Below are 16,368 nucleotides of genomic sequence, written 5' to 3' on the forward strand. Positions count from 1 at the left end.
CTGTAGTCTACGGAAATGAATACCTTGCTGCAGCACACCTACTCCTGGAAAACAAGCCAACAGCCCCACCTAAGATTCTCGGCCACACTGTCAACACAAGCCTGCTAAGGAATGGACCTCAACCACTCTCACACCCACGTCATGCTGAGGTCGTTTCTTTGACCTCAGTCCGTGGAGCCACTAAAAGCTTGGTCAGGTGACTGACAGCCAGTCTCTGAAGTCAAGCTTACTGAGGGGCCTAAAGACTGGAGAATTTTTCCCTGTAAGCATCAGCACATTGGAAATGAAATACCATTAACTTGTTGGGTTTTGATTGTTCAGCTTTAAGGCCCGAGCTACACGAAGGTACTGAGGGGTGGTGCTGCTCACTAATCTGCAGCATAAAATAGTGCATGGTGCTCAACCAGGGGAAAGAGAGAAACTCTGGTCAGCTAACATATATTTCTAATAAATGTGATCTGTAAGCTGAAAACGAGATTGGGCAACTAAACTTCAGGAAGAACTTCGTAACACCACTAGATTTCAGATTTTACACAGTTCCTCAGAGACACATATGTCCCTACTCATTAAGCCCGCCAACTATGGCTGAGTTTCACAGTGCTGTCAAGGACTGTGAATAGGTCTAGAACACAAAGATTCATGGGGATGTATTGCTAATCCCTTTAAGTAGGCCATGTCTGGAGTGGGATATATACACACACAGCGGGTTCAGACAATGAAAACCAAATCAAACTTTAAAAAGTATAACAGGCTCGTTAACAGTAAACTCCAGTGAGGTGTGACTGATTCTCAAAGCATGAATCAAGGAAGAATTATTTGAAAATGTGATCCCTCTGCTGGGTCTGGAGAAACACTCAGAATTGAGACAGATGGACGCCCACAGGAGTTTAGAAGGCTGGCTGCCTGAATCTGAATCTCATTCTAGAACCTGTCAGTCTGCGACCTTGAACGTGTATACAGGAGAGAGAGCGCTATTCCAAATGCATAGTATCATCGTGGGAATTATGTGGTAGATGCAAGGCGCCTCGCACGGCACTTGAAGCATAATAAATGTTAGGTGATATAATATGGAGCAAGGAAGGAAAGATGAATAAGTGTTTAGCGCCAAAAAATGCTAAAGAAAAATCCTAAAAATTCCCATTTCCATTTTATTTCATTTCACTAGAAAATTAAACCACCCTGGAGTCCATTGAGCATAAACCAGTAATCATGCATAATAATACATTTCTGCTAACTCAGTCAGAGCGCATGGTCAGTGATCGTTGTACAACAGCTGTGACTCTGGCACAAAAATGAGCTCTGCTCCTCACACGTTGGGGCCATAAGCACTTCCCCAACACTATCTGTAATGGTATTGGTCTAACTGTCCTATAAGACTCTGAAAAACAATGGTGCTTAGCATAGACTGTTACACCAACCCACACCACCATGGGCTTTGAAGTATCTCATAAAAAGACAGAAGTGCAAACGCATAGTGGGTGGGGACATACAAAGCACAAAGAGAGCTACTGCCCTCCATTTCACATTTAAAAACGAAGGTGTAAGAGCATCTATGATTAGGTGGCTCTTGTGTGAACAGCAGACCTGTGGAGGAAAAATACGCCGTAGGCAGTCTACCCCTTGAGGAGAAGTTGGGGAACGAGGGTCAAAACGGAATGGCACTGTACTCACATGGTGAAGGAGCCGGGGGGAGCAGACACTCGCCGCAGGTCCGCAGCTTGCACCTGATGGATGCTAGAGGCGGCAGGGAATGAGCAGCGAAGACAGAGTCAGCAGGACAGCGTGGACAAACAAGGAACAAGCCGGGGAGAAAAAGAGAGACACACAAAGTTTAAACAGAAATTAAATGAGCGCATCACCAACAGCGATGAAAGAAAAATAAAAAGGGAATCGAGCCAGCCATAGAAATAATCCAGAGAAGCCGGTGATAGCAATGAAGCCAACAGGACACACGGAAGCGGCTAGTTTCAGGCAAGCCACATACTGGAGCGCGGGGCCAAAGCAGGAGGGTGGGCTGTGGGCGCAGAACACGTTGTCAATGGCGCCTTTGCTCCAAGACATTGAGGACGACTCAAGGGCAGGGGCACAGGCTTCCACATCAGATTGGAAAGTAGCACACTGACCTCTCCCGGGAGAGGGAGGCCCATTTCACCCTTGCACCTCATCTTTGAGGTCCCATCAAAGAGCCATCTTGAAAAAGAGGCTTCCTTCAGCTGAACAGCAAAGGTTTTCTGAGGACCCCAGCAATGGTTTTACAAAATTCAACTTCATCCCTCAGATGCCTTAACGTCACTTCTACTCCAGGTACAAATATGAGACCACAAGCATCCCCCCTTCATTCTTTTGTGATGAGGTCAGTCCACGAATTAGAAAATAGGCACTGTGCAACTTAAAAAGCTGACCCCCAAACTCACTCTCACCCTGTACCATCAGCCCCTTTTCTTTTCTCATTTAAACTGTTGCAGAGCAAGAGTGCGCAGATTCTCTACTGGGTACATAATTCCCAGGGAAGGTCACCCGTGTGTTTACGCCAGTATCCTGTCCATGTTATCTTCCAAGGCTCTCTGTTAAAGCCAGTATTACGCCTCAGTAGCCCAGGATGATGGAACCCAGTTGCCGAATTCAAAGTTAGCTAACTAGCACTCTGGCCTTTATACAAAATGGCCGGCCGTCTCTCATAATTGCTAATGAAGTCAAGAGTACTAGCTGAAAACTTCCCTTTATACCAGTTATTTTAAGCTTTTGATCACCTTCAATGGTTCTTCACAATACAGAACATAATGAAATACATCTGGCTCTTTTTTTTTTTTTTTTTGGCTAGGATATTAGTTTAAAAAAAAACCTAGACAAAAATCTCTATGACATTTTGTGTGCAAAATATTTATTGGATTCCAAAGTCTGTGTAGACTCATATGCTCTAATAAAATAAAGTATTCTCCCTTGCCAATATCAGTTAGTGAACACATTTTATTTTGTATATACTAATAAACTTGGGTTATTTTCTGGTAAATATGCTTCCTTTCACAATAAATGTGCACAGAAGGACATTGTGAAGGTCTACTACTTGGTAATTGCTCACAGAGACTCCTAATTATTCATGTAATCACGTCTGATTGGTTCAATATTTGTCCTACACTTGTATAAAACATCCTCGAAACATATTCTATATGACCTCTAAATTCGTGAGTTTTTAACATAGCTGTTATTCAGTTAATAGTTTCCAAGAAATGTGGCAGAAATAGAAGTATAATGAAGTGCACTTGTGAGTCACCAATTCAGTAGGTGATCATGTTTCAGAGACGATGCCAGGTACAGGGCATCCTGAGGGCAAAAGCCCAGGGCCTCCCGACAGAGCAGAGCAGAGAGACAAGCAAACAGATGAGGATGCTCTGTGGCAGATGATGTGATGGAAACGGCACCAAGAGGTATGATAACTGCTAGAATCAGCCAGAGGACGCCACTGGGTGGAAGTGACACCTGAGTTGGGCTACTGTGAGCCAGACGGGTAGATGAAAGGAGAAAAGGGGACCCCTGTGAGAAGAAAATCCAGGGGCAAAGGAAGGATGGTGATGGAGAAAGGCTGTAGCTTCTCTGGAAAAAAAGGAGGTCAGGATGAAGACGGAAGATACCAAAACCATCTGTGAAGATAAGGAACAAAGGCGTTCCACTTGGAGGGTTCTAATTGGTATAGTAAAAAAAATCATCTTTCTGAAGGGGGGCAGTCAGGCAAACCTGGAAATGCTGTGAGCGCACATTAGCACGTTCCCCATGAACAGGAGAGGTGGGGTGCAGGAAGATCTGAGTGATGAACTAAAGACAAGGAAGGTGCCCGCTAGCCAGCGGGGTGTGGAAAAGCCAAGGTGAGTGTGGTGGCTTCGGGGACAGAGGTGTGATGAATGTGCACCACGTGGGTGAGGGACAGACGCGATGGATGAGAAGGAACTACAAAGGCAGCAGAGTTAAGGGTCCGGTTCTTAGTGTGTAATCTGAGCTTGCCACCAAACCTCGTTAAGGAAAAACTGTCACTTACAGTGCTTGAGGATTAGTCTTTCGTTTTGGGAAAGAGCTAGGGCAGAAGTCACAGACCCGAGATTCAACATCCCAAAGAAAGAGTAGATGTGTGAGACACGCCAGCATTCAGGCGGAAAGAAGGAGTCAGTTGGGGAACCGCAGCATTAAAAGAGCAAGTCCTCCCAGGTACCATGGATGAAAGGAGGCCAGTTCCTTAGATGAGCCAAGCAGCTGCTATTCCTATGCTAACACACACATGCACACATAAACACACATAGTTGCATATGCACGCACATGTGTGTGTGTGTGTGTGTGTGTGTGTGTGTATGACACACACAAAGGCCTGTGCCTTTGATATAAACATTTTATGACACAGGAAAGTAGTTGCCTTCCCCTTCTAGCAAGAAAAAAAAATACAGGCAAATTAAGCAAAAGAAACAGTTTTAGTTTATTAAATAAATGGAGAAAAGAAGGAAGACGAAGAAAGCAAGGAAGAGAAGAAAATGGGAGGTGAGAAGGGAGGCAGATAAATAAAGGTAGCTTGACTTTCAATATCTCTTCCATCACTCAATGATGGACAAGTCTGAGAGCCTCAAAGGAACAGAAGCTTAAAGAAAAAGTCTTAAAATCAAGGTTGACTTTAAACTTGAAACTCTATTTGGAAATACAGAGGAAGAAGTTAGATCGGGGGGGGGGAGATGTTTTATGGTGCTGTAGATATAATCTAACTATAGAAATGAAAAAAAGATTAAGGAGGAAGTCAGGGTTAGTGAGCAAGTTTGACATAGGAACCAGGTTTCTTCCTTTTTCTTTGAAAATGCAGTATAAATACTGATTTCTTTTTATTTATTTTCTTTTAAATATAGTGTTGAATAATAATTTTATATATTTTTAAAATTTTGATTGTTTTATGAAAAAATGAATAGTGTGCCCTGACTCCCATTGGATATGATCTTCTGTGTCACATGAGGCTGATGTGTTGGAAACACTTCCCCGGGTAGAAAGTGTCGGGACTTTATTAGATGAGGCTGCTCTTAGACATCTGTACAAGTGAATGCAAGAAGAGTGTCATATGCCACACAAGCCATGAGGACAAAACAAGACACTACGTGCACTTACTTTGCTTGTAAAGGAAGCCAAATGAACCCTCGTCAACAGGATTACATAGAGAAGACAAATTCTTTCTTGACAGAGCATAAACGTTGTTTGGAACTGAACACTTGAAGAGGTTTATTTCTAGAAAGGTCATGAGGGCATATTCTTCCCTTGAGGGCTACTAAACTCATTGGGCTTTGTCTTTCCCACCAATGATCTACAAGTGACATAGGAACCTTGGCTACCGTACTAATTCAGAGGTGGCCTTCTATTCCCTGGGTCTTAGGCTTCTGCCAAACCAGTGTGTCATGATTTGACTAACACATCTAGAAGAAATGTAAAGAACCATGTACGACCGTTGACCTCTCATCTCTTTTAACTTATAAACTCAAGTTATGTCTTCAACCTAGAAGAAGGAGAAGGCAGCGAGGACAGGAAGCATCAGCAAATGAGCCAAGAGTTTCGCCAGCTGCAAAATGTAAATGGAGCAAGAAATGTCACCTCAGAGTGAATGGAGTAAACCTGAGGAAGCAACCAGGCCAGTGTTCCAGGAAGTCCAGACTCCAGGAACACAGGAAGCGGGCTTCTCACGCCAGCCTCAAACTTAGAAGCGGGCGGATGGCAAAGCTGAAGTGCCTGGAGTGTGCTGTCTGGTGCTCTTCCTGCGCATATGCTGGCACGGAGGGAGGTGACAGGAGCTATGGCACCTGCGTCATCGGTTATTCTGGGAATTTGTGCAGATTCTCTCCTTGACTTCATGAACACATGGTAAAGCATGCCCCTTCCTTGCAGGCACCGCCGGGAAGCCAGCCATTCAGTACAATCGGTAACCATGCATAACAGAAAGCGAACAGGAGGTGCACCTTTGAGGCCCCTCACTGTGACAGAGAATGACCCGAGACTCTGAAGTGACCTCAGGCATAGATGCATGATATCTAGAAGACACTCAAAAAAGTGACTCAAATCCTCTTCTCTCTCCAGCTACTTCTTCAAACCCGAGCAAACATTAAGAAAACAACTAGAAAATGAGTATATATCCTGTACTACCTAATCTTTATTGCCTTACCTTGAATCGGTTTATTAAAACACCTAAATAAAAGAGAAAGGGCGTAGAAAGGAAGGGATGCCGGGTGTTTAATAGTAGACACAGTAAGTTGAGTTCAGTATGGATTAGTAGATGCTGCCTTAGAAGGCAAAACTGAGTTGATGCATCAGAGGACATGGGACCCCAAATTGGAAAGGTGGGGAGTAAGACCACTCACCAACAGGCAGAAAAAAAAACTGTCTCTATAAACCAAACTAAATATTAAAACTAGTTCATCTGAACACAATATACCCCCAAACAATTGGCAAAGTAGAGCCATCTATTCTACATATAGTAAAATGTACCAAAAAGAACGTCAAATAAGATAACTAAAGCGAGATTTTATGTTCCAATGAGAGTGATCTAGGACCCATGGTTCCTTCTTGATGTTTTTTCTCTCCTTTCTAACACAGTGAGGTCCCCAGAGCATGCACATGCTCTGCTATCTGCTTCCCAGTGTCTCCATGTCACCCAGGAAGGCAAGCACAGACTCACTCATTGAGCAAAGGCATTGAGGTTCTCCGCTTGCTCTTCTGTACCATGTTGGCCTGATTCCTCAAGGAGATCCGAATCATAGCAGGCGCCAACCTACATGGCTCCCCGTCCACTTGCATGGGAATGGACTTGTACGTCAGAAGCATCACTTCCCGACACTGGTGCAACCTTTCTCCGTGGCCCCCGACTTGCAGGGCAGCCTGTCCAAGGAAGGAGAAGAGGAGCCAAGAGTCAATGCCTGACATTTCCAGAAGCTACATCCAGATCTACTGCAGACAAGCAACAGCCTTTGATAGCATCGGTAACACTCATTAGCCAACAAGAACTTGAAGATACCATAGCTACAAATAATTTCAATATGGAAAGCTTCTGAGGAAGTGCATCATGTATTCCCAGAGATAGCCTCTGTCCATTTTACACAGTATGAATGTAGATATAGCTGTGACAGGAAAAAGATGAATACATATTTATGTATCTTTCATGTTGGGCTTGCATGCATGTAGAAGTCAGGGGACAGCTTTCAGGAATGGGTTTTCTCCTTCCATCATGTAGGTCCCATTGGTAGAATTTTTCAGGCTTGACAGCAAATTGAGCCATCTTGACAGCCCTCATGCAAGATTAATTAACATAAACGGGTTGTTATGTGTTGTGTGTGTTGTATGTATAGTGTGTGTTGTGTGTGTTGTGTGTATAGTATGTGTGTTGTGTGTGTGTTGTATGTGTATTGTTGTGTGTGTTGTATGTGTATTATCTATTCTCAATAAGTAATTGATGTCAGCATAATAAAAATTAATAAAGAGGACAAAGCATATACTTTACCAATCTCTAAATTGAACTCACTAATGCTTAAGTGTACAGTCGATTTTAATACTTGATGACAGTTTTCTTTCTACCTAAAGTCTCTTTAGACTATTTCAAATTTGTTTCAGTAAGTAACATGGTAAAAATAAATTTTAAAAAGTAAGTTATTAAATTTAAGACATCCTGACAACTTGAAAATCTCACATCTAATGCTATTATGCTTATAAAATCAATTCTGTAACTAACTTAGAAAAACAAAGCCCAAAATATATCTAGAATAACATGAAAGAAAAAACTAATGGTTATTTTACTATCCTTACTATCAAAATACTTTTCATAAAAACGTGTCATTAAATTCGTGGTGTCTGCATACCAACAGGGATGGTGAATGGAAATATACGGAGAAAACTACATTCATTTTCTGGGGGTATGACCATGGATTTGACAATATAATTCATTGAGTAAGTAATGGATAATTTAGTCAAGGGTGTTAGGAGTAGCTAGCAGGACATGTAGAAAAATAAACTCAATATAATATTCCATATCATACACAAAGAAGAAATATATATTATACATTAATCTGAAGGAGAAAGCAAAATAGTTATCCCATCTTCTACAGTTTGGTATGTTCTGTTGTTGGTGATGATGTTTTTGTTTCTTTTTATCAAAAGGAAATGTTGCTTTGCAACTAATCTGACCTTGAACCCTCCCCAATGCTCTGGCTTCAGCCTCTTTAGTACTGGTTACTCTAGCACACTTTAGATTAGTACTCTTCAGTACAGACCTGCACTACCACACTGAGCACTACAATTTCGCTCTTGAATGTCCTCTGAAGTCATATGTGCTAAATGTCTGGTCTCCAGTCCATGGCTTTATTGGGAGATGGGAGATACTTTAAGAAGTGGAGCCTTGGGGGACAAGCTGGGTCACTGGCGTCACATCTTTGAGGGGTATCAGGACCCTGGCCCTCCTGTTATTAATGCTTTTTCTATTATGTGCCCTTACTATGATACCTTGGCATAGACACAAATACAACACCCAAGTGACCACAGATTCAAACCATGAGCAAAAATATCCTTTTGGTTAAAAGCCAATTATCCCAGATATTTTGCCACAGTAATGGCTAACTACTTACCATCTCTCGTCTTTTCTTTTTTTTAATTGGTTATTTTGTTTATTTACATTTCAAATGTTGTCCTGCTTCCCATTCTCCCCTTTGCTATGCCCACCACCACATCCCCCTCCCCTTTGCCTCTGAGAGGGTGCTCCCCACACCAACTCCCACCTCATCACTCTAGCATCCCCCTATGCTGGGGCATTGAACCTCCACAGAACCAAGGGCCTCCCCTCCCACTGATGTCAGGTAAGGCCATCCTCTGCTACATATGGGACAAAAAAAATGGAACAGAGTCTGAAGGAAAGGCCATCCAGAGATGGCCCCATCTTGTGATCCATCCCATATGCAGACACTTTCTCCTATTCAAGCAGCCTCCCCAGTTGTGGCTAAGCCTCCACTGGAGGCTATCTTTGTCTCTCCGGAACACAGGAATAGCCTCAGCAACAGGCCCTCTTCTGGTGGAGTAACTCCCTTTCAGAATACTGTCTCCTGCTTCACAACTCTCATGACAAAGCTAATCAAAAGCCTTCTCAGATTGCCATGTCTCTCTCCAAAGTTGTATCTCTTATCATGTCCTAGGTCCCTTAGGACTAATACTACCATCTACAGCCACTCTCACTCTAGCACCAGAGGTCGCAGGGACTTTGATGACTGATGAATCTACAGGCTGTCTGCCTTTCAGTTCCTCTGACATCCTCTCGTTAGCCTTCTGCACTTCAACAGCCTCAGTGAAACTAGCTCATATGGGTTCCTCCCTTCGCGATGCCCGATGCTAGTCAAAAAGAAGAAAATTCTACCTAGATGATTCGTGACACCATGACTGGTTAGTTCACAATGTCCCACACAAGGCTTTACAGTCATTCTCTTTCCATAGAGCAATATCATTAAGTTTTATTGCCTTTCCCCCAGGTCATCAAGAATTAAACTCTGAACGCCAGTGTGCTACAAAGTCCCACGGGATGCTGTTAGCGAGTCTAACAATCTTAGCAGTGGCACTTCCCCAGTGAGCTGTCCACATAATTAACTACTTAGAGAGAAACTAATCGGACTTGCATTTCCTCAAATGTGGATGATTTGGGTTTACTTCTATGATCTTTTTCTGGACTAGCATTTTATGATTCTAGATTGTGTCTATAATTCAAGAATATCATGTTCTTAAATACCACCTCATCCCATCTAGAATCATTGTTCTTTATTTCTCTGTATCTGACATAGAAGTAATGTTCATAGAAGTCAGTCATTGCCAAAATAAAGTGGGATAATTTAAGAAAGGAAGGGAGTTTGCCTGAAAACCCTCTTCTTAGTTATTGCATAAGAGAATTAAAATTCAAGAAAAGAATTCTACCTATAGTGTATTTACAAATTCCCCCTTAATGACAACATAAAGACTGAAAAGTCTAAGAGCACTTGTATGTATATGCTGTGTGTATCTCTGTTTAACGGACACAGAGTCTAACCAGGACTAACATAACATCATGACAAAAAAAAACAAAAACAAAAACGGAAAAAGAAGAAGTAAAAATGCCTGATAGAACTTCACCTTTAGAAAGATCTGAGGTTCTATGGCACAATTTCGAGAAAAATCTCTACGCTTTAAAACTACTTAAAGAAATCATCATAACTTTAAAATCTGTGATATCCTGAAAGTTAAAATAGTGACAGAATCAACAATCTATCCTGAGAAATGGGATAAGACATATTTGTATAAATCTGGGAAGAAACACATTCCTACTGATATTTTTAACTCTCAACTTGTTAGTATTCGTCATTTATATTAGACACACTTTATATCTTGTAAAGGAAGAATAAAAAAGGTTGTGTTAAAACAATTCGTACTACCTAACAATAAGACATAGTTTAGATTACATTCAGTAAATCATCTAACGAGTAGATAATCAATGGATCCTGACACACAAAGAAGAAACCATGGTCCATAAAGAAGGAAACACTAAAATGATCTCACAGTGCAGCTTAGTAGCACACCGGATCCTGCAGAAGGAAATAGGTCACTGAGAATGGAAGCAGATCAATAGATATTACTGATCCCAGCAACACAGGCAGGAGTGCTTCCTGTTATCCCACCATCTGTGAGACAGTAACTAGCCAACTCTTTAACTGAATGCATAGGGGAAGGATAAGAGAGCAGAGGGTACATGGATGAAAAACAGGTTTCAGATTCATAAGAATCAATGAGACTAAAACGGACTAAAAGCAAGGAACACCACTGCAGTGTGCAGAGAAATGCCTGTGCTGCCATGACCAAAGGACGCCCATGTTCTAATTCATCGAAACCATGGAAGCCATACACAGCAGAAGTGCATTTTCCAATTTAAGTAAACGAACGTTGAGAAGGAAGAGCAAATGCTTTGGGATCTGGGAGGGGGTGCAATAAGCACAAAAACCCCTGCACAGGGGAAATGCAGAGCGAGAGAAGAGAGGCAGAGAGGCAACACAAGAACACAGAGCAAAGAATGCAAAAAGAGCGCAGTGCACCCTTTCTCTACAGAACCTTAGACTTCTTTATAAATGCTAACAAAACACCATCATGCTGTCTAAAGCTACTGTTTGTGGGACAGCCTATGTGTTTATAGACTGTTTATTGGGGGAGTCCCTGCCTTCATACTCACAGGTGACCCCACCAAGCTCCAATGGATTGTTCTAATCTAATGGTCACACACATGCCTGGTTAAACTAAGTGGCTCACAAAACAAACCGAAGGTCACATTTATGTAAAGGAAACAGGTAGAGTTGGGGAGTGGGTTTGACAGGAATAAGGAAGGTCCAGGGGTGGGGAAGACTAATCCAAAGGGGCTATCATCTGAATATGGGAAATGGATTTCAGAATAAGACCACTATAAAGGCAGATTAAACAGGACAGTGTGCACCGACATAAAAACAAGAGAATGGAAGGAGATGGAATTCAGGGGAAGGCAAAACCACAGAAGGGGAGAGTCACTCAGAATAACACCGATGAGAACAACAAATGTTTTTAACAGCATAAGAGCTGCCTTGCACAATGCACAAAGGTTTTCCTAATTAAGAGACTTCCTTAGACATGCATGAAACTTTAAACTACAAATCATCAAGGAGACAAGAAAAGAGAATGCCTTCCCTGTCTAACTTGGAGCTAGTATTTTAAGGTGTATGTGCACACGCATGCACGCACGCAAACATGCACGCACTTGTCGGCATGTTTGCATGTGTGTGTAGCCCTAACAGGAATTAAGCCTACTTCATGAAACAAGAGGTCATAAGGGTGTGTAAGGTGACTCCTAGAGGGGTAGGGGATGGAGGAGGTAATGTTGAAAGGAATACAGAGTAATGAAAATGCATTTACAGTGTATTTGTGTATAAAACCCTCAAAGATTAAATGACAAATACAATAATGTTGAAAATGCATATTTGTTAAAAGAGACGTGAAGAACACACACACACACAGAGAGAGAGAGAGAGAGAGAGAGAGAGAGAGAGAGAGAGAGAGAGAGAGAGAGAGAGAGAAAGCAGACAGGTTCTCTCTCCAATAAATATGTGTGCCAAAAAACGTGTATCTAGATTACCTCCACTTATTCTTTTCTTATATATTATACGCAATGGCAGTTTTCACTCCTCCCTCTCCTCCCATCTCCCCTCTTCCCCAGATCCACTCCTCTTCTACTTCTCTTAAAACTCCATAATAAAAGGCAAGCCACTCATTAGCATATTTAAAATATGAATTTCTCAAAAGACAAAGTGTAATAATAAGTCAGGCTTATTCTGTCACTTCTGTTGGGTGAGCTGTTAACCAACTGTTGCCAAGTTCAACCTCACAAGACACACCCAACTCCTTTACGATTTGTTGTGGTCCCATTACTACTCTTACTAACTGCAGAGTTTTAAACCTTAATCAGCTCTTACTACTACGCCCATGATGACATTGAATCAATGCTCTCTTCCTGGGGTCCTGTCAGAACAACTTGAACTCAGAGTTCACACACAACATTAATCAGAGTTATTCATGAGAGCAAACATCAGAAACACAAAGCTTCATAAAGGGAAGGATTATCATTTAAACTGTGATATGCTTATATCATGAAGAGGAAGTTATCACTTGTAGGAGGGTTCTGCCATAATGTTGGAATTCGAGGAAAGCCAACCATCCTGGTAAGGAGAACAATGCTGGCTGCTGTGCTGATGTAATTGTCTGTGAAACTGTGTGAATTTCCTGTTGCTTTGTTATGACAAACCCTGGGAAAGAAGGGCTCGATCCAATGACATAAGGAAAGAACCCTTAGTAAAAATTATTAAACCGCTTTTTAAGCTGTATGTGTGTTTTCAAACGTAAAAACCAAGTCACTGGAAGGAAAGACATCAGAAATCAGAACATGAGTAGCTCTCCGTAGGCGTTCTGGTGAGATCTACAGCTTTCACTTCAGTTCTTACACTTACGTGTGTTATAAAATTAGCATTTCGTTTTCTAAAAAGCAAAAGAGAAGATCACATTGTGCAGAAGTATTAAAACCTCAGCCCTGGGAATTTATCCCCACCCTCCAAGACTGACCAGCCCTTTCCTCCGCCTTCCTCATCCAGAAATGTAAAAGAACTTACACATTTTAATTTCAAGTAACAAGAGAGATCAATGAGCTTTCTTCAAAGTTGAGAAGCCTGAATCGCAAATGAGGGTCCCACTTCCTCCATGTGCATCATGCTTTGTACTGTCTTGAAAAGTTTTAAATTACTTAGAAACAGACTCAACACGAAAGACCCTTCCTGGCCATAATAACAAAAAATTGAGGCAGAAACAAATACATGTTACAATGGCTGATTATGGGCTCCATAAAACCCAAGAAGGCAATCAGGCTGTTCAGTACCCCCTGAGAGAGCATCTTAATTAGCAGGAATGCACCGCAACCAAAGGAGTCAACTGATGACTTCTCTTTGAAGTTTGCAATTACAACATAAACAGTCTAAAGGAAATACTTTTCTTTTCCCCTATTCCAGTAATTCAATTTAAAATCTCTTTTCAAGAATCAGTCTGAGCTTCCTTTTCTTCGAGTGTTCTTAAATTATAAGCAATATACAAAAATATTTATGAGTTTATTGCATAACCTTTAAAACATGTAGCCTTTAATGATTTCAGACATGTCAATTTCTAAGAAAAAAAATTAGCTGCACCTAGTAGTTAAGGTTTTAAATTATATGGAAACTATTTGAAGTACATATTTAAAAAGAGTAATTTTAAGTACGTAGACCCTTCTGTTTAGACAGGCATTTTAAAGCATATGCTTATAATTTTACGTAATTTACCTTCTTGGAGATATAATCAATAGAATACCCTCAATGAATTGAAAACTGAAGGACTGAACATAAAAATACTTTCATACCAATTAAAAAAACAATATTAACCATTGAATGAGTGATAGCTAAATGTTGTGTGAATATTTAGAAATGCTTTGCCAGGGTTATTTAAAGAGCACATAATGTTCAAAAGTATACAGCTTTTAACTGTATTACTTAAATGGCAAAGCAGAGCTAACTCTACTTCTAAGGCAGGATTTTCTGCCCAGAAACAACTGCATTCCCTAGAACTGGAGATTCTATCACACATCTGACACACATGTGGCTTTGCAGTGTGCATGTTGTGCAAAGAGGAAATTATAGTTGTCATGACTTTATGGTTCCATTCCCTCTTCACCAAATCCCATATATTAACTTCCTCCCCTCCTCACTCCAGCTAGCCACAGGATGGCAGAGAGAGGGATTTGACAGACTCTCCAATGCCATCTCTCTAACCTATGGAGGTCCCCTGACTTCCACTCACGAATTGTCAGTTGTCCACTTTTAAGTAGATGCTGACTTCTTCCACAGATTTCAGAGCTCAGCTCTTGCACAATGCTCTTACTCTCTCTGCCTTCTTTAGTGGATTCCTCCTTTGGCCAATTGCCTGCAATAACCCCCCCCCAGAACCATTTAACACTCCTCTAAGGTTACAATGGTTCTCAACATCCAAACACCTCTGCAACTCACCAGGCCCTTTCATCTTCTTCCTTCACCATATAGTATACTCATGCACTTGGACACCAATGCCAATTTGATGATTTGTCTAACAAGCCCCAGGGATAGAGATTCAGATCACATCAGATTGGGGGCCAGGCACAAGTCTCATCATGGCCAACCCTCTTGCAACATCATCCCCATGGACAGCTTGAAGTGTTGTTTCTGCTCTACCTCTCTCCACTCTTAATTGTAGAGTCACTTAAGCAACTACTTGTAGCTCTTCAAAGACATTGTTCTCAGGCTGCTTGCTCTGATAGGCCATTACACTCTAGAGACTCCTGCTTCTTCTGGGAATATTTGCAGACAGCATCACCTAACAGGCACCGTTGTTTTTGATATTCCTTTCTAGTGTCTCCCAACTCTCTCCTGGAATTTACTGTTTTATTCTTGGTCTTTCTTCCATTTTGGAGCTGGGAGTACCTCAAAGACAGGTCTTTTGTTTCCTTAACCAGTTGTACCCAGTAGCCTGTCATTTATGACTTGTGAGTTCACTATTTTATAACGGAAACTGATTGGAAACAGACATGTCTGAACGATTACTCTGAATTTACAAAATTGCTACCAATTAGAGGGGACCATTATTGTCCACTTCCTCTCTGCTTCATGGCCTTTTATGGTCCACCCCAGGAGTTGTGAAGTTATACAATAGCACACCTCTCTCTCTCTCTCTCTCCCCCTCCCTCTCTCTCTCTCTCTCTCTCTCTCTCTCTCTCACACACACACACACACAAACATACTCCCTCTCTCTCTGTCTCTCTCTCTGTCTCTCTGTCTCTGTCTCTCTCTGTCTATGTCTCTGTCTCTATCTCTCATACACACACACACACACACACACACACACACGAGTGTGTAAACGCATGTGGAGCACAGATATAGATACTGGGTGTCTTCCTCTCTCACTCACTACCTTGTTTCTGGAACAGAGGCTTTCGTTGAACCTAGAGTTCACTCATTTGGACCAAAGAGCTTACAGCAAGACTCCCATGCCCACTTCCTGCACCAGAATTACAGGCACACCAAACATTTCACATAGGAACTGGGGATTTGAACTCAGGCCCTCATGCTTTTATGTTGAACCTTCTCCCCTCTGAGACATCTCTCCAGGCTCCCACTGTCCTTGACTCATCACAAATGCACAAGCCCAACCAGACTCAAGGAAAAGACCACAGACTCAAATTCATCATGAGGTACATGTCTAAAAGTTCAAGGCCATTTTAAGCGTACTCTCTATGTGAGGTTGCCAGTGAACCAACTTGTTAACTTGAAAATTAATAATAATGAAAAATAATTAAACAATGAAAATAAGAATCAGCTGCCATGCAAGACAGCACAACTAAGTGACCAAATAGAAAATGAAAGGGACTCTCCCCTTTAAATATTCCAGTATTTAGACATAGGTCAGAGCTAGGGGTGTTGACATTTTGCAAGACTCAATTATTGTTGGATCCAGTCAATGCACATCAACACCCACTAACCTTACAGAAGAGATTGGACCACATACTATCCAATCCTTTCTCAAAGAAAACTATGGCCAACAGAGCAGATTTGGGGGTCCATACTTCCTGTTCCCCCGGTTTCCTGAGTATAGATAAAAAAAATGTCATCAACTAGCTTCCTGCTCCCACTGGCATGCTGTGTTTTCTGGGCCATAATCCACTCTATCACCGGGGAGCCATTACCCCAAATAAACTCTTTCTTCCTTAAGTTGCTTTTGGTCATTGAATTTTAACAA

General features: G+C 41.7%; 1 protein-coding gene across 7 annotated transcripts in view; it reads right to left on the minus strand.

The window, feature by feature from the left end:
* Positions 1-16,368, minus strand: part of Dgki (diacylglycerol kinase, iota) — a 452,769-nt gene that overhangs the window by 150,782 nt on the left and 285,619 nt on the right. For 4 of the 7 annotated variants that reach the window (XM_087659333.1, XM_087659332.1, XM_087659330.1 and 1 more), the window contains 2 exons: positions 6,686-6,885; positions 1,672-1,734 (listed from right to left, as the gene is read on the minus strand). In XM_087659333.1, the coding sequence (XP_087515459.1) occupies positions 1,672-1,734; positions 6,686-6,885 (263 nt within the window). 7 annotated transcript variants of the gene reach the window in all.

This window comes from Rattus norvegicus, chromosome 4 (genome assembly GCF_021556685.1).
Source record: "Rattus norvegicus strain SHRSP/BbbUtx chromosome 4, alternate assembly SHRSP_T2T, whole genome shotgun sequence".
In the NCBI taxonomy this organism is placed as follows: Eukaryota; Metazoa; Chordata; class Mammalia; order Rodentia; family Muridae; genus Rattus; species Rattus norvegicus.